The 25884-nt window shown below is 45.6% G+C and overlaps 1 protein-coding gene across 1 annotated transcript in view; it reads left to right on the forward strand.

Annotated features, from left to right (window-relative positions):
• Positions 1–3289: 3289 nt before the first annotated feature.
• Positions 3290–25884, forward strand: part of CPA4 (carboxypeptidase A4) — a 37384-nt gene continuing 14789 nt past the window's right edge. The window contains exons 1-8 of the mRNA XM_024250340.3: positions 3290–3454; positions 8963–9044; positions 9487–9621; positions 11041–11139; positions 20799–20900; positions 22136–22240; positions 23236–23346; positions 24751–24841. Of these exons, the coding sequence (XP_024106108.1) occupies positions 3387–3454; positions 8963–9044; positions 9487–9621; positions 11041–11139; positions 20799–20900; positions 22136–22240; positions 23236–23346; positions 24751–24841 (793 nt within the window). The 5' untranslated portion in view covers positions 3290–3386. The remainder of the gene's footprint in view (positions 3455–8962; positions 9045–9486; positions 9622–11040; positions 11140–20798; positions 20901–22135; positions 22241–23235; positions 23347–24750; positions 24842–25884) is intronic.

A 25884-nucleotide genomic window follows, 5' to 3' on the forward strand; every position in this document is an offset into this window, starting at 1 on the left:
TTTCTAAGCCTGATCTGGCAGCACCGTTTCTCCAGTTTCTGCTGCCCTCAGACACAGCCAAGTCGTGGCATTGTACCCCTTCATCTTTTAAAAAATCCATCCTGAGGCCAGGCATGGTGGCTCACACCTGAAATCCCAGCACTTTGGGAGGCTGAGGTGGGACGACTGCTTGAGCCCAGGAGTTTGAGATCAGCCTGGGCAACATGGGGAGACCCCATCTCTAAAAAGAATAATATTTAAAAAAAAATCCATCCGGAGAAGAGTGCTCCCAACATCATTTGACAGTTTTTGTTTTTGTTTTCCTTTTGAGACAGAGTCTCACTCTGTCACCCAGGCTGGAGTGCAACGGCGCAATGTCGGCTCACTGCAACTTCTGCCTCCCAGGTTCAAGCAATTCTCCTGCCTCAGCCTCTCAAGTAGCTGGGATTACAGGCGCCTGCCATCACGCCTGGCTAATTTTTGTAGTTTTAGTAGAGACAGGGTTTCACCATTTTGGCCAGGCTGGTCTTGAATTCCTGACCTGAAGTGATCCGCTCGCCTCGGCCTCCCAAAGTGCTGGGATTACAGGCGTGAGCCACCGTGCCTGGCCCCATTTGACAGTTTTTTATTGTGTTAAATTATACACAAAACTTATAATTTTGACCATTTTTAAGTGTACAATTCATTGGCATTAAGTACATTCACAACGTTATGCCCCCATCACCATCATCCATCTCCAGAACTTTCATATCATCCCAAACTGAACTCTTCCCCATTAAACCGTAACTCCTCATTCCTCTTGCCCTTCAACCCCTGACAACTACTAGCTACTTTCTGTCTCTATGAATTAGCCTATTCTAGGTACTTCATATAAGTGGAATTAAACAGTATTTGCCCTTTTGTGGCTGGCATTTTTTTTTTTTTTTTTTACTTAGCATAATGTTTTCAAGGTTCATCCATGGTATAGCATGTGTCAGCCCCTTCATCTTAAGAGTGTAGCATTTTAGGGCTAGCAATGGACTTTCAAGTTCATGTATTCAACAAATACTCATGAAGCAACTGCACTGTGCCAGGCCTCGTGCCAGGTGCTATACCTGATTCCATTGTTGCCTTCGGTTTTTCCTTTCCTGGTGTGCTGCTTTATGAAGACTGGTGGGGCAGGGCATGGTGACTCAGGCCCGTGATCCCAGCACTTTGGGAGGCTGAGGTGAGAGGATCAGGAGTTTGAGATCAGCCTGAGCAACACAGTGAGACCCCATCTGTACAAAAACAAAACAAAACAAAACAAAACACCTGTCATGGTGGCAAACATCTTTAGTCTCAGCTACTTGGGAGGCTAAGTTGGGAGGATCACTTGAGCTCAAGAGTTTGAGACTTCAGTGAGCTATGATCACACCACTGTACTCCAGCCTGGTCGACAGAGTGAGACCCTGTCTCAAAAAAACAAACACACAAACGGTGGGGACCCAAGCCAACGACATTCCTTTTTCCTGGTTGCCCTATCAAGCCTCGGTCTCAGGTTGCACACAGTTTCTCTTTAGATATTGACTCCCATTAGGGATTTAGGTTTTCTTCATGTGGATGATTTTCCCTGGGAGAAAAAGGTAGGAACTAAATTTCGGCTTGCCTAGAATTCTGGGTCCTTGATTCTCCCACTTCACATCTCTTACAGATTTGGGTCTCAGTTGTTCTTGTTGCTAACTTCAAAGCTGACATCGATCTCAGTGACACTGAGCCCACGCTTTGTGGTGGACAGGGTGGGTGTAGGAATTCACTTTAAGTGTTGAGAGGACAAAAGGACCCTGAGGGAGCAAGAGGAGATGATGGCCCCTAGCTCCACAGCTCCTAACAAAGGCTCTCTCTGGGACCACACTTGAGATTCTGCACCCTCTTTTTGACTAGGCTGGTTCTTGAGCCCTGGCTAAGCCAGCGTGAGCAAAGATCCTGCGAAGTCATCCCTCCCACCTTGATATCTGATCAAGTTCCTCATCCCCACCTTTGATGTATAAGTCCTTGGCCTGCCTTTAGCAAGAATCGCCCTACCTTGATGTCTTCTCTTAGTAATCCCACTGTTTTCTTTGTCGTATTCAGTGTTAATCCTCTCTGTTTTCTTTGCCGTATTCAGTGTTAAGCACAATAAGTCTTTCCTATTGAAATAGCCATGGTCCTAATCATAATAATCTTGAATTAGGTCTTACATTTTAACACATCAGGATAGTTTTTCTTTAACTCTCTCAACTATGACCCTTGGTTGTGTCCACTCCCTTTGTGTGGGTGTGGAAAGCATGTAGACTGTAGGGAGGGTGGGATGGGAAAGGCTGTGGGAAGTGGGGCTCCCAGGACAGACTCAAAGGTCCCAGAGCCCCTGAAGACGTTATGGAGATCATGAGTGTCTTCCATTTATTCAGCTGTGACTTGGCAGAAAGGACACCAGACCCACAGTCTAGGAAGTATAAGAAAATCTTATTATTTACTTATTTATTTATTTGAGATGGAGTCTCACTCTGCTGCCCAGGCTGGAGTGCAGTGGTGTGATCTCGGCTCACTGCAAGCTCTGCCTCCCAGGTTCATGCCATTCTCCTGAGTAGCTGGGACTACAGGCATCCGCCACCACACCTGGCTAATTTTTTTGTATTTTTAGTAGAGACGGGGTTTCACTGTGTTAGCCAGGATGGTCTCGATCTCCTGACCTTGTGATCCGCCCACCTCGGCCTGCCAAAGTGCTAGGATTACAGGCATGAGCCACCGCGCCCGGCCGAAAATCTTATTATTGATAAAACCATTAAGCCTTCCCTATAGTTCAGACCCCAAGGAACACTGATAATTTATTCAGACTAAAACATCCTTTCTATATCATTTGCTTGATACATTTCTATTTGCTTAGTGGAGTCAGAAGAATTAGGATTCAGATACATAAAAGAGGCCACAAACCTCTTTCCTCATCCTGACCTGCCCCGGTGAAATTCTCTGGCAGGGCTTGTCAAGCATGTAGTCTTGGAGCCAGCTCAGTCTTGCTTTGATAGTCTTAACTTTTTTATTATTATTCTAGAGGTAATTCTATGCCAGGTTTATAATCTGACCTCTCCTATCAGGATAAATTCCATCCAACACTGTGGAACTTTCTTATTCACTGTAAAAACACTATTTAAATGCCAAGTGATGAGCAATATGGTACCCTTGGCACAGACTTTTTCAGCTCCTGGAGCAAGTTCCTGACCTTGTAAATCGAGAGGCTCAACCTTTATCACTTGAAAGGAATGGGAGAGGCATTGGTAGGGCCTGCCTGTCACAGTCAGAGTTGCAAGGGTGCTTGGGAATCACATTAGCATTTTTGAGGACTTGAGTCACTCTCAGACTCTTTATAAATACAGCTTGACTCAGCCACCGTATGACTGACTCCCCGGGACATGAGGTGGATACTGTTCATTGGGGCCCTTATTGGGTCCAGCATCTGTGGTCGAGAAAAATTTTTTGGGTAAGTTCCTTTTGGACTTCTTATTATTTGGTTATTTCAGAAATATGGGAGCCAAATGGAACTGAAAATGAATGGCTGATAATAGCTCACATGGAGGAAGGAGACCTGGGCTCTTGTTCCAGCTTTGCCCGTGTGTCATCCTGGACAAGTCCACTCCCTTCTCTGAGATCCGATTTCATCTGTGAAATCAGGACTAGATGACCATTGCAGTCTCTCCCCAGCTCCCTCATCTCCTGCCAGTTCTTTTTCTGCCTAGTTCTTATTTATAAGGTCCGTTCCAGGCATCTACTTTCTTACTCCTATGTTATTAATTACTAAGAGTTACTGGTTACTAAGAGCTATGTTATTAATTACTAAGAGTTACTGGTTACCAGAAATGGTTTGTTTCCAATTTCCGCCATGGGTAAAGGGAAACCCTGGGTCTCAAGCTTGTTGGTTTCACTTCTTTGTTAATGGCGAAGGCTTTGCAGAACTGGTGCCTTCTCTTGATCTGCAGTTCAATGCTCTACCCCTGAGCTATACCCTCTTCTGAGCTGGTGCTTTGTTATTGGCTTCTGGGACGTGGAGATTTCACAGGTCTTGCCTAGACACAGCTATGAAAATGACATGCAGAGACACATGCCTGCACACTGTGTGCGTGTCTGCGTGTGTGTGCGTGTGTGTGCGCACACACACACGTGCTCAACACACTCCAAGCAGAATGCTTTGAGGTTTGCAGGGGAGAGGACATTCGGGTGGTAGGAGAGATAAAAGGGATACCATGTTGCCCTGTTAGAACGCTGAATTGTAATAACTCATTACTGCATAATACTTTACCATTTGCAAAGAGCTTTCATGTACATTATCTTTTTGATCACGCAACAACTTTGCCAGGCAGGGGTGTTATTTTCTTCCATTTAAACATGAAAAAAATCAGCCTTAGAAATGTTAAGGAACACGCTCAAGGCCACTTAGCTGGGAAGCAGGGGAGCTGGAACTCTGAACATAAAACTCGTACCCTTTTGCTATAACACAAGTTCATCTCCAAATAAAATCCTGTATCTCTTGGATCTATCTCTTAGTTTACTTTCTATTTTACTATCTGGCTAATGAGACTTTGGGGTTGTTTTTCGAGGTAATTACTTATATGAGAGTGACTAAGTTTTATGATGATGACTTCTGTTCACACCTGTGTCTCTATTGCTCAGTGGCTCAGAGGGGTTAGGCATAGCAGGTGGCCAGGGAAGACTTTCCCACAGGCGGCTCAGCAGTAGGTGTGTAGTGACTAGACTTGCTGCCATGTGGGCTGACGCATGGAACTGTCAGGCTCCCACTGCAGCTATTCATGTGGCTGAAAAATCTCTATTTTGCAAGATACAGACCTCTCTTGCAATGCGGTGGGCACCTGGGCTGCGACAGCTGGGCCAGGCCCTAGAATGCTCTCTGCAGGAATTTTGTACAGAAAAAGCTGTGTGCTTGAGCTGACTGCAGATGGTTTTAACTGATAGTGTCATTCTCATCCCCAAATCCATTCTCACGCCATAGTAGGAAACCTAGCAAAGGTAGTGGAATTCTTCCTGGGCTCTGTAGAGGTGTCCCAGACACCCAGCTTTTAGAGCAAGGGGAACATTTAAAGCAAGGGGAAGCTGGCCTCTGAGCGTTCAAGTGCTTGGGAAGCCAGGCTCTGGATTGGCTGCTGAAGATGAGGATGATGGTTTCTCCCCACCACCCACCACCCATTCCCCTCCCTTCCGTCGGCCTCGCCTATCTCCCCAGTCTCTCTTGCTCTACTGGAGCCTTCTGCCCTGGTCTTCAGAGATCTTCAGGATGGGACAATGGCCAGGATGCCTAGAGGCACCAGGCAGGCAGAGAACAGGAACCAGTTGCAGAGCTGGTTATAGCATCAACAGTAGCTGGCAGGCATCTAAGAGTTCTATGAAACCATCCTTAATATTCTTTGTGGTGGCTGCTAAGCCTGGCTAGGGAGGCAGAAGAGAAAGGCACAAAGGATGGGCCACTTGGCTGCCAGCATGGTGAAAGGGGAGGGACAGATGCCCATCACCAAAGTGGGTATTGATTGTCCAAAGCACAGACACCTGTGAGGGTAAGGGAGTGGGAGTGCCAGCCATTGCAATGGCAGCAGCTGGACGCCCTGGCTATTGGAGAGGATCAAGTTAAGAGGAGCTGTGAGAACACCTGTGTGGAGCAGGAGGGGCAGACATGGCCACCTGTAAATCTCAACACGTCCCCCTCCCAGGCTAATTTCCACCTTCAGAAAGAGCTCAAGGTCTTTGAGTGAATTTCTAGATAGTGGAGATAGGATGTGCTCCACCATCTTGAGTCTCATGAACTGACGAGGGCATTTTCCAAATACAGACAAGGACAGCGAGGGCAAGAAAAAGGCTGCCCTTCGCATGGCACCCCGCCAACGTCCTCCCTGCTTTCGGGTGTTGCTGTGCTTCTGTTCATAAGGATAATGCTACCACTGGGTACAGTGGCTCACGCCTGCAATCCCAGCACTTTGAGAGGCCGAGGCAGGTGGCTTACCTGAGGTCGGGAGTTCGAGACCAGCCTGACCAACATGGAGAAACCCTGCCTCTACTAAAAATACAAAATTAGCTGGGCATGGAGGTGCATGCCTGTAATCCCAGCTACTTGGGAGGCTGAGGCAGGAGAATCACTTGAACGCGGGAGGCGGAGATTGCAGTGAGCTGAGATCGTGCTATTGCACTCCAGCCTGGGCAACAAGAGCAAAAACTCCGTCTGAAAAAAAAAAAAAAATAAAATAAAAGGATAACGCTACCCACTACCAAAACCGCCAATGTTCAGCACTATCTGAAGACTGTTAGGACTTTGCTTCCTCTGGTCAGGAAAAGCTTCATGGGTGATGTGAGTTGGTCCTAAAGATTAGATGGGACTAGATGGGCCTGACAGATGAGAAAAAGGATGGATTGCAGGCAGTGGGAACAGCGTGTACAAAAGCGTACAAAAGCATACAAAAGCACACAGTGAGTTTGGGCTGGGTCCGAGGTAGGGTAGAAGGGAGAGGTGAAGAAGAGACAGATGGAATGGGCTTCACTCTGCACCCTCTCTTCTGCCCTGCCGCTTTGCATGCTACAGATATTTCATTGACCTCTGTAGCTTGGCTGATTAGAGCAGGATGAAATGGGTTTGCGGATTTAATCATCCTCAGGGTCAGTCAGAGACACGGTGTCCCATTTTCCTGGGACTGTACCCAGGAATGTGCACAAGTTCTGTTGTGAAGTCATCACTTTGGAAAAACTAAAACGCATGTGTTGGGTGAATGCGTAACATGATTTTCATACTCAAAGAGCTTCTTATTCTTATGTCCTCCTTTTTTTCTCTTCCTGTCCCTTCTTCCTCCTTTTCCTCTTTGTGATTGCTGTAGCCAGTGCTGTATTTTACACCTGCTTAATTGTGCTAATAAATATGTCACCACACAAGATCTTTCTAGAAGCTCCCCCCCGCTTTTTTTTTGGGACAGGGTCTTGTTCTGTTAACCAGACTGGAGTGCGGTGATGCAATCATAGCTCACTGCAGCTTTTGAACTCCTGGGCTCAAGCAATCCTCCTGCCTCAGCCTCCCAAGTATAGAATCCCCATTTTAAAGATACCCCCTTTATGGAGTGTTGGAGGTAGGTTATGATAGAGCATGAGTTCAGCGGACGGGCCCTTGTCCCCGTCCAGGAGTAAAGATTTCCTTTCTGTTTGTTAAATTTATTTATTTTTAATTTTAATTTTTTGAGATGGGGGTCTTGCTCTATTGCCCAGGCTAGAGTGCACAGGTGTGATCATAGCTCACTGCAGCCTTGAACTCCTGGGCTCCAGTGATCCTCCTGCCTCAGCCTCCTGAGTAGCTGGCCTACGCCAGCTAATTGTTTTTCATTTTTTTGTAGAGGCAAAGTCTCACTATTTTGTCCAGGATGATCTTGACCTCCTGGCCTCAAGCAATCCTCTCACCTTGGTTTCCTGAAGCACTGGGATCACAAGTGTGAACCACGGTGCCTGGCTCCATTCTGTCTTACATCGGTCCCTTTTTTTCAATGGTGCTTGCCGAGGTCAGGGAAAGATCAGGTTTGATGCCTCATCTTCCCAGGGCGGTAGGTCCAACTCTTGGCAAGCCTGTTGGGTTCAGACTGAGACCTGCCCACCCAGTGGTATCTCTTCAGGGCCCTCAGCAGTGCCCACAGGGTGCAGTTACCCACTCACCTCCAGGACCCTTTGGGGACCAGGTGGGTTGGGAGAAAGGGAACCTTCAGCACTGTGATCTCCTCCAGACCAGCCACCTGCAGCAGAAGCAGCTCTGCAGTGGACCTTGACTCCTTAAGGCTGGCCTAGACCCACTGGAGAGCCCCTAGCACCTTCCAGAACCCAGCAAAACCCTGAAGGGCCATCTGGATGAAACCGGTTTTCTGATGAGGAGCTGCCCCATGAGGCTGCACGCTCAGCTCCCTGTGACAGCCATTCACTCTCAACAGGTCCTTGAGCTCACAGCGGCTCTCTTTGCATTCACTTGTGTCAAAGAGATGACGCAGTGACAGCATCGAGTGCGGATTCTTTGGAGCCGTCACTTAGCAACAGCCTAATGGCTCCCATCTCCCCCAGCCAGCTGAGAGCATAAAGGCAGCATTTCAGGCCCCGCTTTCTCCCACCCACACACAGGACTTCGGGGGCCACTACCCCTGCCGCCGCTGCAGAATCTAAATCACGTATATGAAGCAAGCTCAGGACAAACGACAAAGGGGACTGAGACTGGCCGGCCCCATCTGTGTCCTTTAAGGGTTCCCTCTCACCCCGTGGGGAGGAGTGGATCCCACATCCAGCCTCAGCACCATGGGCCATAGTCAGTTTCCACCCAAATGAGCCTTTGTGTGGGGTTCTGGAGGTGGAAGGGACTGAGCGAGCACCCAGCCTCGCCTGTGTTGTAAGAGGGCGAGGCTGGGTGCTCACCCTCCCAGCATGGATATGCTGTTTTCTTTCCAGCACAGAGGTTCCGTCAGGGTTTCAGTCCTCAGCCCTGACAGTGAAGAAGTGCTTCTTTATGTCTTGAGTTAGCTTTGCGTGTAACTCAGGCACATTCCTTCCTGTAAAATATATGTGTTTTTCATTATAAAGTAATATGACCACATTACAGAAAACAGATACAAGGCGGAAAAAGTAAGTCATCCATAATCCCACGACCCGAACATAAGGGCTGTCAGCATTTGGTATATTTCCGCTGTCTGTTTTTCTTCCAATGCATCTGCTTTTTCCATACTTATAATCATGGCACACATACAATTTTGTGTCCTGCTCTTTCACTTAATATTTCCCTTAAAGTTATGCCATAAGCACTTTTTCATAGTTGCCATGTAGCCTCATTTTTAATGGCCATACATTAAAACCAAAGACTAGACCATTTCCTTTCTTTTGGCCTGGTTACGTCTGGGATAGGAGGCTTGGGGTTTCTTTGCCAGCTGAAAGCTCATCATTATCTTTTGCTCTTTTTTTCTTTTTGCTTCTTCCCCAGGGACCAAGTTTTTAGGATTAATGTCAGAAATGGAGACGAGATCAGCAAATTGAGTCAACTAGTGAATTCAAACAACTTGAAGGTACCTGGTTCTTTTTAGCTCTCCTGAGTGTTTTCTAACTTTGGCGGGAGAAGACTCTTGCTCTACTGGTATTATTATTTTTATTTCCGAAGAGTCTCTGAATATAATCCCTTGGGAGTCCACTTGCCATTTACACAATTGAGGGGGCCGATGGGAGAGAGGGAGCACATCACAGCCGTGGTGTCCTGGGAGAGGGGATGCGTGAACAGTATAGGCTCCATCCTTCTAGCTGCCATCCGCTTATGACTCTTGGTCTCTGCCAGATACTGCTTGTTGGGCATGTCCAACCAGACACAATTGTGAAATGGGCAAACTTTGCCCTTGGGCAGAGCCCAGACTCTCAGGGATCACCCTGGCTTTTGGCAGTGCTCTAGAAGAATAACCTCATTGTACATTTTACCTGAACTGTCCTTTAACCTGGTTTCATTTCTGTTCCCTTCAGGTCAATTTCTGGAAATCTCCCTCCACCTTCAATCGGCCTGTGGATGTCCTGGTCCCATCTGTCAGTCTGCAGGCAGTTAAATCCTTCCTGAGATCCCAGGGCTTAGAGTATGCAGTGACAATCGAGGACCTGCAGGTAGGTAGACCATGCCCCCTGCCTTCTGGTCTCACATAGGACCAGGCAGCCAGTCCAGAGTAGACCGGAGCGATTTGCAAGTTCTGGTTTTATCCTTTTCTATTTTATAGACGAGGAAATGGAGGGAAATGGAAGTAAAGTGCAGTGACTTGTTAGAGGAACTATATTCTATAGTAGAAAGGGCATAAATAGGCCAGGGAACCACACAGATTTGGATCCAAATCCTGATTTTGCTAACTACTAGTGCTGTGTGCTGTGTCTTTGGACAAGTTATTAAAAGGACCTGCTGAGCCTCCATTTCTTCATCAGTAAAATGGTGATAGTGAGACCTTCGTCATGTGATTTGTTGAGAAGATTCAGGATTAAATGTATGTAAAATGTCTAACTGTGCCTGGCATATCCTACATCTGCCATTAAGTCATAAGTCCCTCTTTCTTTCCTTCTTTGAAGTCCTTCCAGGTGGCAAGAGCAGAGCAGGGGGAGGGTGTTGGGGACCAGCCACTGAGGCACCCTTTGAGACAGGGGGAATGTCATGGATAGCCCCAGCAGAGGGAATGCCATCCTCTGGCCTCACGACCCGTATCTGAACATCAGGACAGGGTCTGGCTCATGCTCTCTCCTTCACCGAGGTGGGTTATGGACTAATTGGTGATCTGGCCTGGGAGTTTCCTGATGGTGTTAGCAGCTATGAGCTTATTAATCATCCTCACATGTCACAGACATCTGCCAGGAACCTTCAAAGTACGAGTGGTTATAAGAATTTCTTTGTTTCTGAATGGTTTCCCAAGCTGTGTATTTCAGAGGCACTGGATACCAGATGCGGGCTGATGTCTAGAGAGTTCATATTATAGGATAGCCAAAGAGCGCATATGTTGCTTCCAGGGAGTAAGTGGGTTTTGAATGAGGCCATGTAAATTGGGCCCCAAGAAGTAATTTTTTTTTTTTTTTTTTTTTTTTTGGGACAGAGTCTCTCTCTTTTGCCAGGCTAGAGTACAGTGGTGCAATCTCGGCTCACTGCAACCTCTGACTCCCTGGTTCAAGCGATTCTCCTGCCTCAGCCTCCCAAGTGGCTGGGACTACAGGCACGCACCATCACGCCCAGCGAATTTTTGTATTTTTATTAGAGACAGGGTCTCACCATGTTGGCCAGGATGGTCTCGATCTCCTGACCTCGTGATCCGCCAGCCTCAGCCTCCCAAAGTGCTCGGATTACAGGCATGAGCCACTGTGCCCAGCCAAGAAATAAAATTTTATAAAGATATGAAAGAAATCTAATCCCCTTTTAAACCTTGACATTTGTGCTGCTTGATATGCTGAAAGGGCCGCCGTCTTGGCTGACCCATATGCCAAGACATGGCAGAAAAAACACAAACCTGCATCTGCAATGGATCACTTCACAACATTGCTGTGTGTTTTCAGGCCCTTTTAGACAATGAAGATGATGAAATGCAACAGAATGAAGGGCAAGAACGGAGCAGTAATAACTTCAACTACGGGGCTTACCATTCCCTGGAAGCTGTAAGTGTTTCAGAGTGGGTTAAGATCAAGGTTCTCTGCCTTCTGAATTTTGTAACCTCTCTCCTTACTTCCAGGAGACATTAGTCTTCAGCACAATATCCTCTCACTGAGGGGCTAAAATGTGTACACTTCAATTCCTTTCTAATTCTTGGATTGCTTAACTCCTACCAGCACCTCAGAGTATCATGAAATACAGCCTGGCTATTTCCTCCCTCAACCATCCTTCTCTCCTTAAGCAACTCCTTCAGAATACCATGAAAATAATTGCAATCATTTCTAGTCCTTGTAATTCAACCTTCTTCTACCCTACCATAATCCCTCTATTTTACTCACTTATTCTGGGAGAATAAAATGTTACTTATTCCAGGCAAGTAGACAAATGGTGATTTTGAAGGTTAACCAAATATTTCCACTAATTTATCACAACTACTTATAATGTATATATTTGTTCCATCAAGCATTTTGGTGCTGTGTTTAGCTAGAAACCATTTGATATAGATGGCTGACTTTCAAGGTAAGCCAAACCTTCAAATGAAAAACTTGAAGCAGAATAGTTTCCTAGGATACTGGAACTTAAGAAATCAAGAGAGGCTGTAGAATGCGGTACAGTTCTCTTACACCCCTCAGTGTCTCCTTCATTCATCTGCACACAACTAGCTCAGGAACACTCCCCCACATCTAAATTAGTATTCCCCCTGGTGTACCTTAATACATGTTGTTCTTGATATACAGACATGGTGTTGCTGGCACGCATTTCACAAGGAGTATACTTTGAGTCGTTTCTCTTCTTGAGGGAGGATTTCAAAGGTTGACTACTTCCACTTCTTTCCCATGCTTGTCGGTAGCTTTGTTTATTGTATACACTTCCAATGGCACTGCCCCTTGATCCCTCTTGTGACCAGTGACATACATCTGCAAAACAGCTGGATAAAGTTAGGAGTTCAGTTTTGGGCCATGGACGAAAGCAGAGCTCAGAGCCCACACAGGGATCAAGCCCATGAAATCAGCCTCATGAACATGGGGCCCTCGCCAGCTGAGCTAACCAGTTGCAAATGTCACCCAAGACCCTGGAGGGGCCATCCCCTCACCTGCCGACTGCTGGAGCCTCACTGTCTCACTGGCTCACCACTGGTTTCTCTGGTTTGAGGTGCCCTTTGCAGCCTGGCTTACAGCAATCTTGTCCTCACTGTGACACCCTCCGCTGTGGGTTGGTGTGCCAGCACCCTCCTAGCTCAGTCATATGCAGTTCTTTTTAAAAACAGCTAAAGAACTCGTATTCTAGGCTGGGCTTGGTGGCTCACACCTGTAATCCCAGCACTTTGGGAGGCCGAGGTGGGCAGATCACTTGAGGTCAGTAGTTCAGGACCAGCCTGGCTAACATGGTGAAACCCCGTTTCAACTAAAAAAATACAAAAATTAGCTGGGTGTGGTGGCAGGCACCTGTAGTCCCAGCTACTTGGGAAGCTGAGGCAGGAGAATCACTTGAAACCAAGAGGTGGAGGTTGCAGTGAGCCAAGATCGTGCCACTGCACTCCAGCCTGGGCAACTAAGTGAGACTCCGTCTCGAAAAAAAAAAAAAAAAAGAGCGCTCATATTGGCTCACATAACCACTTAGGCTTTCTTAGGTCTCTAGTGGGAATTTCGTGTTTGTCTCTGCCAGAGTTTCTGGTTCCAAAGCCATTGTCTGTGTTGTGCTAGTGGTGGGCAGTGTGAATTTGCACCCCACACCTGGACACAGCTTGGTGCTGTTTTTTTTTTTTTTGATTTTAAAAATAATTTTATTGATTCTTTTTTTTGTTTGTTTTGTTTTTATTTATTTATTTTTTATTTATCATTATTATACTTTAGGTTTTAGGGTACATGTGCACAATGTGCAGGTTAGTTACATATGTATACATGTGCCATGCTGGTGCACTGCACCCACTAACTTGTCATCTAGCATTAGGTGTATCTCCCAGTGCTATCCCTCCCCCCTCCCCCCACCCCACAACAGTCCCCAGAGTGTGATGTTCCCCTTCCTGTGTCCATGTGTTCTCATTGTTCAATTCCCACCTATGAGCGAGAATATGCGGTGTTTGGTTTTTTGTTCTTGCGATAGTTTACTGAGAATGATGATTTCCAATTTCATCCATGTCCCTACAAAGGACATGAACTCATCATTTTTTATGGCTGCATAGTATTCCATGGTGTAGATGTGCCACATTTTCTTAATCCAGTCTATCATTGCTGGACATTTGGGTTGGTTCCAAGTCTTTGCTATTGTGAATAGTGCCGCAATAAACATACGCGTGCATCTGTCTTTATAGCAGCATGATTTATAGTCCTTTGGGTATATACCCAGTAATGGGATGGCTGGGTCAAATGGAATTTCTAGTTCTAGATCCCTGAGGAATCGCCACACTGACTTCCACAAGGGTTGAACTAGTTTACAGTCCCACCAACAGTGTAAAAGTGTTCCTATTTCTCCACATCCTCTCCAGCACCTGTTGTTTCCTGACTTTTTAATGATTGCCATTCTAACTGGTGTGAGATGGTATCTCATTGTGGTTTTGATTTGCATTTCTCTGATGGCCAGTGATGGTGAGCATTTTTTCATGTGTTTTTTGGCTGCATAAATGTCTTCTTTTGAGAAGTGTCTGTTCATGTCCTTCGCCCACTTTTTGATGGGGTTGTTTGTTTTTTTCTTGTAAATTTGTTTGAGTTCATTGTAGATTCTGGATATTAGCCCTTTGTCAGATGAGTAGGTTGCGAAAATTTTCTCCCATTTTGTAGGTTGCCTGTTCACTCTGATGGTAGTTTCTTTTGTGTGCAGAAGCTCTTTAGTTTAATTAGATCCCATTTGTCAATTTTGGCTTTTGTTGACATTGCTTTTGGTGTTTTAGACATGAAGTCCTTGCCCATGCCTATGTCCTGAATGGTAATGCCTAGGTTTTCTTCCAGGGTTTTTATGGTTTTAGGTCTAACGTTTAAGTCTTTAATCCATCTTGAATTGATTTTTGTATAAGGTGTAAAGAAGGGATCCAGTTTCAGCTTTCTACATATGGCTAGCCAGTATTCCCAGCACCATTTATTAAATAGGGAATCCTTTCCCCATTGCTTGTTTTTCTCAGGTTTGTCAAAGATCAGATAGTTGTAGATATGCGGCGTTATTTCTGAGGTCTCTGTTCTGTTCCATTGATCTATATCTCTGTTTTGGTACCAGTACCATGCTGTTTTGGTTACTGTAGCCTTGTAGTATAGTTTGAAGTCAGGTAGCGTGATGCCTCCAGCTTTGTTCTTTTGGCTTAGGATTGACTTGGCGATGCGGGCTCTTTTTTGGTTCCATATGAACTTTAAAGTAGTTTTTTCCAATTCTGTGAAGAAAGTCATTGGTAGCTTGATGGGGATGGCATTGAATCTGTAAATTACCTTGGGCAGTATGGCCATTTTCATGATATTGATTCTTCCTATCCATGAGCATGGAATGTTCTTCCATTTGTTTGTATCCTCTTTTATTTCCTTGAGCAGTGGTTTGTAGTTCTCCTTGAAGAGGTCCTTCACATCCCTTGTAAGTTGGATTCCTAGGTATTTTATTCTCTTTGAAGCAATTGTGAATGGGAGTTCACTCATGATTTGGCTCTCTGTTTGTCTGTTGTTGGTGTATAAGAATGCTTGTGATTTTTGTACATTGATTTTTGTATCCTGAGACTTTGCTGAAGTTGCTTATTAGCTTAAGGAGATTTTGGGCTGAGACGATGGGGTTTTCTAGATATACAATCATGTCATCTGCAAACAGGGACAATCTGACTTCCTCTTTTCCTAATTGAATACCCTTTATTTCCTTCTCCTGCCTAATTGCCCTGGCCAGAACTTCCAACACTATGTTGAATAGGAGTGGTGAGAGAGGGCATCCTTGTCTTGTGCCAGTTTTCAAAGGGAATGCTTCCAGTTTTTGCCCATTCAGTATGATATTGGCTGTGGGTTTGTCATAGATAGCTCTTATTATTTTGAGATACGTCCCATCAATACCTAATTTATTGAGAGTTTTTAGCATGAAGGGTTGTTGAATTTTGTCAAAGGCCTTTTCTGCATCTATTGAGATAATCATGTGGTTTTTGTCTTTGGTTCTGTTTATATGCTGGATTACATTTATTGATTTGCATATATTGAACCAGCCTTGCATCCCTGGGATGAAGCCCACTTGATCATGGTGGATAAGCTTTTTGATGTGCTGCTGGATTCGGTTTGCCAGTATTTTATTGAGGATTTTTGCATCAATGTTCATCAAGGATATTGGTCTAAAATTCTCTTTTTTGGTTGTGTCTCTGCCCGGCTTTGGTATCAGGATGATGCTGGCCTCATAAAATGAGTTAAGGAGGATTCCCTCTTTTTCTATTTATTGGAATAGTTTCAGAAGGAATGGTACCAGTTCCTCCTCGTACCTCTGGTAGAATTCGGCTGTGAATCCATCTGGTCCTGGATTTTTTTTGGTTGGTAAGCTATTGATTATTGCCACAATTTCAGCTCCTGTTATTGGTCTATTCAGAGATTCAACTTCTTCCTGGTTTAGTCTTGGCAGAGTGTATGTGTCGAGGAATTTATCCATTTCTTCTAGATTTTCTAGTTTATTTGCGTAGAGGTGTTTGTAGTATTCTCTGATGGTAGTTTGTATTTCTGTGGGATCGGTGGTGATATCCCCTTTATCATTTTTTATTGCATCTATTTGATTCTTCTCTCTTTTTTTCTTTATTAATCTTGCTAGCGGTCTATCAATTTTGTTGATCCTTTCAAAAAACCAGCTCCTGGATTCATTAATTTTTTGAAGGGTTTTTTGTGTCTCTATTTCCTTCAGTTCTGCTCTGATTTTAGTTATTTCTTGCCTTCTGCTAGCTTTTGAATGTGTTTGCTCTTGCTTTTCTAGTTCTTTTAATTGTGATGTTAGGGTGTCAATTTTGGATCTTTCCTGCTTTCTCTTGTGGGCATTTAGTGCTATAAATTTCCCTCTACACACTGCTTTGAATGTATCACAGAGATTCTGGTACATTGTGTCTTTGTTCTCGTTGGTTTCAAAGAACATCTTTATTTCTGCCTTCATTTCGTTATGTACCCAGTAGTCATTCAGGAGCAGGTTGTTCAGTTTCCATGTAGTTGAGCGGTTTTGAGTGAGATTCTTAATCCTGAGTTCTAGCTTGATTGCACTGTGATCTGAGAGATAGTTTGTTATAATTTCTGTTGTTTTACATTTACTGAGGAGAGCTTTACTTCCAAGTATGTGGTCAATTTTGGAATAGGTGTGGTGTGGTGCTGAAAAGAATGTATATTCTGTTGATTTGAGGTGGAGAGTTCTGTAGATGTCTATTAGGTCCGCTTGGTGCAGAGCTGAGTTCAATTCCTGGGTATCCTTGTTGACTTTCTGTCTCGTTGATCTATCTAATGTTGACAGTGGGGTGTTAAAGTCTCCCATTATTAATGTGTGGGAGTCTAAGTCTCTTTGTAGGTCACTCAGGACTTGCTTTATGAATCTGGGTGCTCCTGTATTGGGTGCATATATATTTAGGATAGTTAGCTCTTCTTGTTGAATTGATCCCTTTACCATTATGTAATGGCCTTCTTTGTCTCTTTTGATCTTTGTTGGTTTAAAGTCTGTTTTATCAGAGACTAGGATTGCAACCCCTGCCTTTTTTTGTTTTCCATTTGCTTGGTAGATCTTCCTCCAGCCTTTTATTTTGAGACTATGTGTGTCTCTGCACGTAAGATGGGTTTCTTGAATACAGCACACTGATGGGTCTTGACTCTTTATCCAATTTGCCAGTCTGTGTCTTTTAATTGGAGCATTTAGTCCATTTACATTTAAAGTTAATATTGTTATGTGTGAATTTGATCCTGTCATTGTGATGTTAGCTGGTTATTTTGCTCGTTAGCTGATGCAGTCTCTTCCTAGTCTTGATGGTCTTTACATTTTGGCATGATTTTGCAGCGGCTGGTACCGGTTGTGCCTTTCCATGTTTAGCGCTTCCTTCAGGAGCTCTTTTAGGGCAGGCCTGGTGGTGACAAAAATCTCTCAGCATTTGCTTGTCTGTAAAGTATTTTATTTCTCCTTCACTTATGAAGCTTAGTTTGGCTGAATATGAAATTCTGGGTTGAAAATTCTTTTCTTTAAGAATGTTGAATATTGGCCCCCACTCTCTTCTGGCTTGTAGAGTTTCTGCTGAGAGATCCGCTGTTAGTCTGATGGGCTTCCCTTTGAGGGTAACCCAACCTTTCTCTCTGGCTGCCCTTAACATTTTTTCCTTCATTTCAACTTTGTTGAATCTGACAATTATGTGTCTTGGAGTTGCTCTTCTCGAGGAGTATCTTTGTGGCGTTCTCTGTATTTCCTGAATCTGAATGTTGGCCTGCCTTGCTAGATTGGGGAAGTTCTCCTGGATAATATCCTGCAGAGTGTTTTCCAACTTGGTTCCATTCTCCCCGTCCTTTCAGGTACACCAATCAGACGTAGATTTGGTCTTTTCACATAGTCCCATATTTCTTGGAGGCTTTGCTCGTTTCTTGTTATTCTTTTTTCTCTAAACTTCCCTTCTCGCTTCATTTCATTCATTTCATCTTCCAGGGCTGATACCCTTTCTTCCATTTGATCGCATCGGCTCCTGAGGCTTCTGCATTCTTCACGTAGTTCTCGAGCCTTGGTTTTCAGCTCCATCAGCTCCTTTAAGCACTTCTCTGTATTGGTTATTCTAGTTATACATTCTTCTACATTTTTTTCAAAGTTTTCAACTTCTTTGCCTTTGGTTTGAGTATCCTCCCATAGCTCAGAGTAATTTGATCGTCTGAAGCCTTCTTCTCTCAGCTCATCAAAGTCATTCTCCATCCAGCTTTGATCCATTGCTGGTGAGGAACTGCATTCCTTTGGAGGAGGAGAGGTGCTCTGCTTTTTAGAGTTTCCAGTTTTTCTGCTCTGTTTTTTCCCCATCTTTGTGGTTTTATCTACTTTTGGTCTTTGATGATGGTGATGTACAGATGGGTTTTTGGTGTGGATGTCCTTTCTGTTTAGTTTTCCTTCTAACAGACAGGACCCTCAGCTGCAGGTCTGTTGGAGTACCCGGCCAGCCGTGTGAGGTGTCAGTCTGCCCCTGCTGGGGGGTGCCTCCCAGTTAGGCTGCTCGGGGGTCAGGGGTCAGGGACCCACTTGAGGAGGCAGTCTGCCCCTTCTCAGATCTCCAGCTGCGTGCTGGGAGAACCACTGCTCTCTTCAAAGCTTTGAAGACAGGGACTTTTAAGTCTGCAGAGGTTACTGCTGTCTTTTTGTTTGTCTGTGCCCTGCCCCCAGAGGTGGAGCCTACAGAGGCAGGGAGGCCTCCTTGAGCTGTGGTGGGCTCCACCCAGTTCGAGCTTCCCAGCTGCTTTGTTCACCTAAGCAATGGCGGGCGCCCCTCCCCCAGCCTTGCTGCCGCCTTGCAGTTTGATCTCAGACTGCTGTGCTAGCAATCAGCGAGACTTCGTGGGCATGGGACCCTCTGAGCCAGGTGCGGGATACAATCTCCTGGTGCGCCGTTTTTTAAGCCCGTCGGAAAAGCGCAGTATTCGGGTGGGAGTGACCCGATTTTCCAGGTGCCGTCTGTCACCCCTTTCTTTGACTAGGAAAGGGAACTACCTGACCCCTTGCACTTCCCGAGTGAGGCAATGCCTCGCCCTTCTTCGGCTCGTGCACGGTGCGTGCACCCACTGACCTGCGCCCAATGTCTGGCACTCCCTAGTGAGATGAACCCGGTACCTCAGATGGAAATGCAGAAATCACCGGTCTTCTGCGTGGCTCACGCTGGGAGCTGTAGACCGGAGCTGTTCCTATTCAGCCATCTTGGCTCCTCGCCCCAGCTTGGTGTTTTAACTTTTCCTGGATGAGTCTCTTTTCTCTCGAAGCTCAAGGCAGCTATCCTGCGTTTCCTCCACTTTCTAGGGTGAGTGGGTAGAGTGGGTAGAATTTCCAGGCCCTTTTTGTGGCCCAAGTTGCCCATTCCTAGCTCTCAAGTTCCACCTCCTTGTGCCATGCTGGGTCCTATGGCTCCCCTCCTAGTCCAGGTTTGCCTAAGCCTGTAGCATCCAAGGCAGAGATGGTGCTCTGTGGCATCATCTCCCACCCTCCACCCTCCTAGTTAGTTCCTTCTTTGTTTCTGGCACCTACAATTTCCTCTTGTTTAGCTTTTAAACTTGGCTGTGAATCATTTTCCTTGTATTTTACCTGGTTTGCGTATGTATTTGGAGGTGGTTTCTTGCTTCTGCTCAGTCTACCATATTGACGGCAAATCTGATAAACCTTCAAGCTTGACTTTGTTCTATATTAATTACACATTTTCCTCCTCTGTATAGTTCCTTCTTTCAGTCTTAAGGTCGAAACAAATACATTTGTTTATTTTCGTTTGGCCCTCAAGTGGTTTGAAAACTAAGATGGATAAATTCTATTTAAATCGAACTTTTTTCCTGAAAGCAAATAAGGGTATTCTTAGCCGTTTATTTACCTTTTTTCACTTGCACTCACAAAGCCTTTAGAGAAATTATCTCCAAAGTGGGGCACATGTATCTACAGGATGTAAGCAAGATAGTCCACTGGGATGAAGGAAGAAACAATGACAACTTCTATTTATATTTCTACATATATTTCTGTTTATTATTAACACAAACATTTCAATTGTTTAATAATGTACACAATATATGTGTATCATTGTGTGTGTGTCTGTGTGTGTGTGTACATATATATGGTGCATGCTAATTTTTTATTATTTTTGAGTAGAGAAAGTGATCACAGAATTTTGGAGAGTACTGTTTTAAGAGCCTTGGAGCTCTTTCTTTTTATTTTTTATTTTTCAGACAGGGTCTCACTTGTTGCCCAGACTGGAGTGCAGTGGTGCATTCGCGGCTCACTGTAGCCTAAACCTCCCAGGCTTGAACAATTCTCCCACCTGAGCTTCCTGAGTAGCTGGGACCACAGATACATGCCACCGCAGCTGGCTATTTTTTTTTGTTTCATTATTTGTAGAGCTGGGGGGGTCTCCTTACGTTGCCCAGGCTGGTCTCGAACTCCTGGGCTCAAGTGATTCTCCCACCTTGGCCTCCCAAAGTGTTGGGATTACAGGCATGAGCCACTGCACTTGGCTTGTTTTTATTTTATTATTATTATTCTTAAATTTTAAAATTTCTTTTTTTTCTTCCCTCTTCCGTATTTTTTATGAACTATTTTTATTTTTAAATGTTTCTTGTAGAGATGAGGTCTCACTATGTTGCCCAGGCTGTCTCAAACTCCTGGCCTCAAGCAATCCTCTCACCTCAGTCTCCCAAATTGCTGGGATCACAGGCATGAGTCACTGTGCCTGGCCCCTTGTCTTTGACTGTCCAGTCTAGTACAGTGACAAAGGACACAGTGTTAGAGCAACATTGCAAAAGCCTCTCTACTCTAGTTTAGTGGACTACAATTTTGTGAACAAACAAGTGTGCTACTCTCTAGAAAACTGTAGAAAAGGACTATTCAGGCAGGTCTCATAATCAGCGTTTCCATGCCGATAATATGGTCAATTCCAAGATTAGGGTCCCGGAAGAGATAGTTAAGATCAACAAAGTAAATCACAGATATCCAGCCAGAGCTGAGCAGATTTTTAAAGTGTCCCTGGATTTACTCTTTCATGCTTCAGATTTACCACGAGATGGACAACATTGCCGCAGACTTTCCCGACCTGGCGAGGAGGGTGAAGATTGGACGTTCGTTTGAAAACCGGCCGATGTATGTACTGAAGGTGAGGCCGCATGCACTTGGAAGGGTCTCCTGGGTCCTCATGCCCAGGACTCAGCCTCAGACCTCTGAAAAGGGCAGCTTTTTGAACTCCTTGACTTCAGGGAGGAAAGCGAGGTCAGGACACATTGTACCTGGGCTGGAACTTGGTCTGACAGAGTCCCTTCCTTTTGTCTAATGTAGGGGGAGTTAGAAGGAGCACATCCCATTCCAAGTTTTGGCTGAAAGACAGGATCAAAGGGAGGCGGTTAGTATTTCAGAAAGCTCTCAGATGGGACAGTCTTTTACTTTCATTCTCACCTCTGTAAATAGCAGGACAAGTTGGGGTGGGCCTGACTTCTATTCTGCTTTCAGCGGGTACTTATTGGAAAATCAACCTAGGAAGTGAATTTGAGGGTTGGTGTAATTTTAAGCCCAGCCTCTGATCTTTGGCTGCACAAAGCCTAATTTCCAAATATTTCTAATAGATTCCAGACTGTATTGGCAAAGGAGGTAGAAGCTATGATAATGACATAAATTACATAAAAATCCAGTTGAATGAATAAGAAGGAATTTGGGCATATAACCCGTGGAACACTGATGGTGCTAAGAATTTGCCAAACCCTCAGCTTCGTATAAGTCCCAAAGAACTCAGGCTTATAGCACTAAGCAAATTACCAGTGGGAGAGGAGACCTGCCACGGAGCTGGATAATTACATTTAAATATTTTGCCAATCTGCTGGAGACGCTGGCTTCATTAGGACCAAGCTCTGACCCAAGGGGGCCCAACACTATGGCAAAGGCGGGAGCCAGGATTCATGGCTGCCATTTACAAAGAGCTGTAGCGAGCCCCCCTTCTTCTTAGTTTAAAACCAAATTCATTTATCATGTCGACGGAAACAGCCTGGTTTGTGTACCCTTATGTCTCTCGCTGTTGGGATACCATTTGAGGTCTTTCAAGAGACATAACATTATCTCTAATGGCACCGGCATCATAAAACACAGTAACGATTGTTTCCCCTCCCATTTGCTCCTAATGCTGGAGAGGTTCAGGCTGCCTGGAGCTGCAGCTTGGCCCCGCAGCCAACCAATTAAGCTTCCAGGTCACGGATAAGCTCGATAAATAGATGGTGCCCTTAGGAACATTTGGTCTCTGAATTATCTTAAATGAATTAAATGAATGGGAGAGAGCTGGAGAGAGGAGAAGTGAGCAGAGATGCGGACAGGCGGTCATTTTCGAGCCTTTTCTCCCTTCTGCAGTTCAGCACTGGGAAAGGCGCGCGGCGGCCGGCCGTTTGGCTGAATGCAGGCATCCATTCCCGAGAGTGGATCTCCCAGGCCACTGCAATCTGGACGGCAAGGAAGGTCATGTCGCGTGATATTAGCCAGGAATGCTGATGGTGCCGGGGTGCCCCTGAAGCATGCCATGTGGCTCGGCCTGGGGCACGAGGTGGGAGGGTTCTCTGCTAAGACCCAGTCGGCTGGGGGCCTTTTCAGATTGGAGAAGCAAATGGTCAAAACCCCTTGGTCAGCTCACTGCGGTCAAATGATTGCGTTCCTGGTGGTGCGCAAGCTGATATATAGCAGAGGTGGGCCTGAGCCTCGGAGTGCAGTCCACTCCGCAGAAAGGGAGCAGAGCAACACCCAGACGAGGCCCCATAGGCCCTCGGGGACCTCACGCCATCTCCATCTCCTAGAAAGGCTGCTGGGAGGGCAGCTACTCAGGAGGCTGAGGCAGGAGAATCCCTTGAACCCAGGAGGCGGAGGTTGCGGTGAGCCGAGATCACGCCACAGCACTCCAGCCTGGACAACAGAGCAAGACTCTGTCAGAGAGAGAGAGAGAGAGAGAGAGAGAAAGAAAGAAAGAAGGAAAGAAGGAAAGAAAGAGAGAGAGAGAAAGAAAGAAAGAGAAAGAAAGAAAGAAAGAAAAAGAAAGAAAGAAAGAAAGAAAGAAAGAAAGAGAGAAAGAAAGAAAGACTGCTGGGAGGGGAGGAGGGGTGCATGTGGAGGACACATCTTCCCTCCTTCTTCATTGGAGGTTCAAATTCCTAAAAACTATTACTATCTGTGGCTCCCTCCTCCTGGAAGGAAGGAATAAAGCACGTACCCCAGGACTCACTGCAGTTGATGCCATTAGCAGCCATGTGCCCAAGCAGCCGTGTCTCTCCAGGCTTTGAAGGGCTCAGACGGCTTTGCAGAGAGCAGAGCCTCTGAGGGTGGCAGGGAGGCTGTTGAGGGTGGATGCTGCTCTAGGAGCATTCATTCTAGCTGGTTGCCGGGCATCTTGAGAAGATACATGGTTCAGCCCTAATGGCCCATCCTGCGATGGGATAGCTGACAAGCATATTGTCTCTGCTTAGATTGCATCTGATTACCAGAGGGATCCAGCTATCACCTCCATCTTGGAGAAAATGGATATTTTCTTGTTGCCTGTGGCCAATCCTGATGGATATGTGTATACTCAAACTCAAGTGAGTATTCCCAAATGGGCTGGGCTTGCAGACTGTTGAATTCCTTGCTTTGCCACTAATTGTCTGACCTTGGAGAGAATTTCCACAAATGTGCACCTTATGAGCTTCCTTGGGATTTCATCTTCTAGTCATCCTCAGAGCTGAGAATCACCAGGGGATATTTTTTCTTAGAGAAAATAGTCTAATGAACTCCCTATCATGGTCTTAACAATGACCAACATTTTACCAATCTTCTTTTCATCTCTTGCCCTCCCACACATTTTTTTTTCCTGACGTGTTTAAAACATATTCAACACATTATGTTATTTCACCCTAAACTACTTTAGTATGCATCTCTAACTGACGATAGAAAAAAAAAATTAAAAAACCTTATGGCACTACTATCACTTTTAAAGGAATAATGGAAGTTCTTTAATATCATCTAACACCCCCAATTATCTTAAAAATAGAGGCCAAGTCCAGGCGCGGTGGCTCACGCCTGTAATCCCAGCACTTCGGGAGGCCGAGGTGGGCAGATCATGAGGTCAGGAGATCGAGACCATCCTGGCTAACATGGTGAAACCATATCTCTATTAAAAATACAAACAAATTAGCTGGGTGTGGTGATGGGTGCCTGTAGTCCCAGCTACTAGGGAAGCTAAGCCAGGAGAATGGCGTGAACCTGGGAGGCGGAGCTTGCAGTGAGCCAAGATGGCGCCACTGCACTCCAGCCTGGGCGACAGAGCAAGACTCCGTCTAAAAAAAAAAAGTGTTTTTAAGAGTCAATTTGTTCAAGTGAGGACCCAACAAGGTCTGCGCATGCACCTGGTGCTGTGTCTCTGCAGTCTCTTTATTCTACAACAGCACCCACACACACCTTTTAAAAGTCTCACTCATTTAGGGGAGAAGCCAAGTAATTTGTCTTGTACAGTGTCTTACATTCTGAATTTGGCTGATGGCTTCTTTGTTATGCCATTTAGTTTGTTCCCTTATCCCCTGTATTTCCTGTTTATAGACGGCCAGGTCTAGAGCTTGATTGGATTCAGGGGAATTTTTTAGGCAAGCAAGAAACAGGGGCTGTGTGCTTCCAGCTACATCTATTATCATCGAGGCATATAGTGTCCATTTGCCCACTTCTGCCAAAGCCAAAAATTATTCAGTGGATTCAGGCGGTATCTGACTGGTTCTAGCATATAAAGGTCTCATCAGTACATTTGGAAGAAGTCCTTCTCTCAGAGCCAGAAGGGGAAATACTCCTCTGTCTGCGGGAGGAGAGACGACTGCTCAATGAGGACTAGGATCCCCAGGGCCCTCCTGGCAAAACTGCAAGCAGCCTGCCCTGCCGGCATGTCATCTTCACCCTAGCCCTCTTCGGTGATCTGATCTGCCTCTGGTTGTTTGTCCGCTCCTTGGTGGCTTTTTCAGAACCGATTATGGAGGAAGACGCGGTCCCGAAATCCTGGAAGCTCCTGCATTGGTGCTGACCCAAATAGAAACTGGAACGCTAGTTTTGCAGGTAGGTGGGGGGGACACAGTTCTCAAATCCTGCTGTCCCTGGGCTCGCCTGGTCTACCAGTGCTCTGAGCTGGCCAGGATGGAGCCCGTTTCCACTTTGGTTCCGTTGCAGTGTCACTGAGAGACTGAGGAGCACTCCTTAGGCTCTGACTTAGTGTTTTGTTTGTTGTTGCTGTTTTGAGATGGAATCTCACTCTGTCACCCAGGCTGGAGTGCAGTGGCGCGATCTTGGCTCACTGCGACCTCTGCCTCCTGGGTTCAAGTGATTCTCCTGCCTTAGCCTCCTGAGTAGCTGGGACTGCAGGTGCACGCCACCAGGCCCGGCTATTTTTTGTATTTTTTTTTTTTAGTAGAGATGGGGTTTCACCATGTTGGCCAGGATGGTTTTGATCTCCTGACCTCATGATCCACCTGCCTCAGCCTTCCAAAGTGCTGGGAGTATAGCCATGGCCACCTAGCCCAGCATTTTTTTTTTTTTTTTTTTTTTTTTTTTGAGACAGAGTCTTGCTCCATCGCCCAGGCTGGAGTGCAGTGGCAGGATCTTGGCTCACTCTCACTGCAACCTCCGCCTCCCGGGTTCAAGTGATTCTCCTGCTTCAGCCTCCTGGGATGACAGGTGTGTGCCACCATGCCCAGCTAATTTTTGTATTTTTAGTAGAGACAGGGTTTTGCCATGTTGGCCAGGCTGGTCTTGAACTCCTGAACTCAGGTCATCTGCCCGCCTCAGCCTCCCAAAGTGCTGGGATTACAGGCATGAGCCATCGCATCCGGCCTGTTTGTTGTTTTTTAAAATATATTTTTGTGATTTTGAAAGGGAATGATAGTAATGTCTGTCTTCCTGAGAGAATGGTGGGACAGAGCATCTTACATTGAGATTGCCATCTACGCTAATATTTTAAAAACACTCTCTTCTAAGACATACAAAACGGGGAACCTTCCTTATCCCTGACCCTACCAGCCCTGCCTGGGCAAGTTGTGAGCAGGCGGAAGGACTCCTGGCAGCAACTCAGAAGAGAGGAATTAGCACTGTCACCCCAATGGGCA

Source organism: Pongo abelii, chromosome 6 (genome assembly GCF_028885655.2).
Source record: "Pongo abelii isolate AG06213 chromosome 6, NHGRI_mPonAbe1-v2.0_pri, whole genome shotgun sequence".
Classification (NCBI taxonomy): Eukaryota; Metazoa; Chordata; class Mammalia; order Primates; family Hominidae; genus Pongo; species Pongo abelii.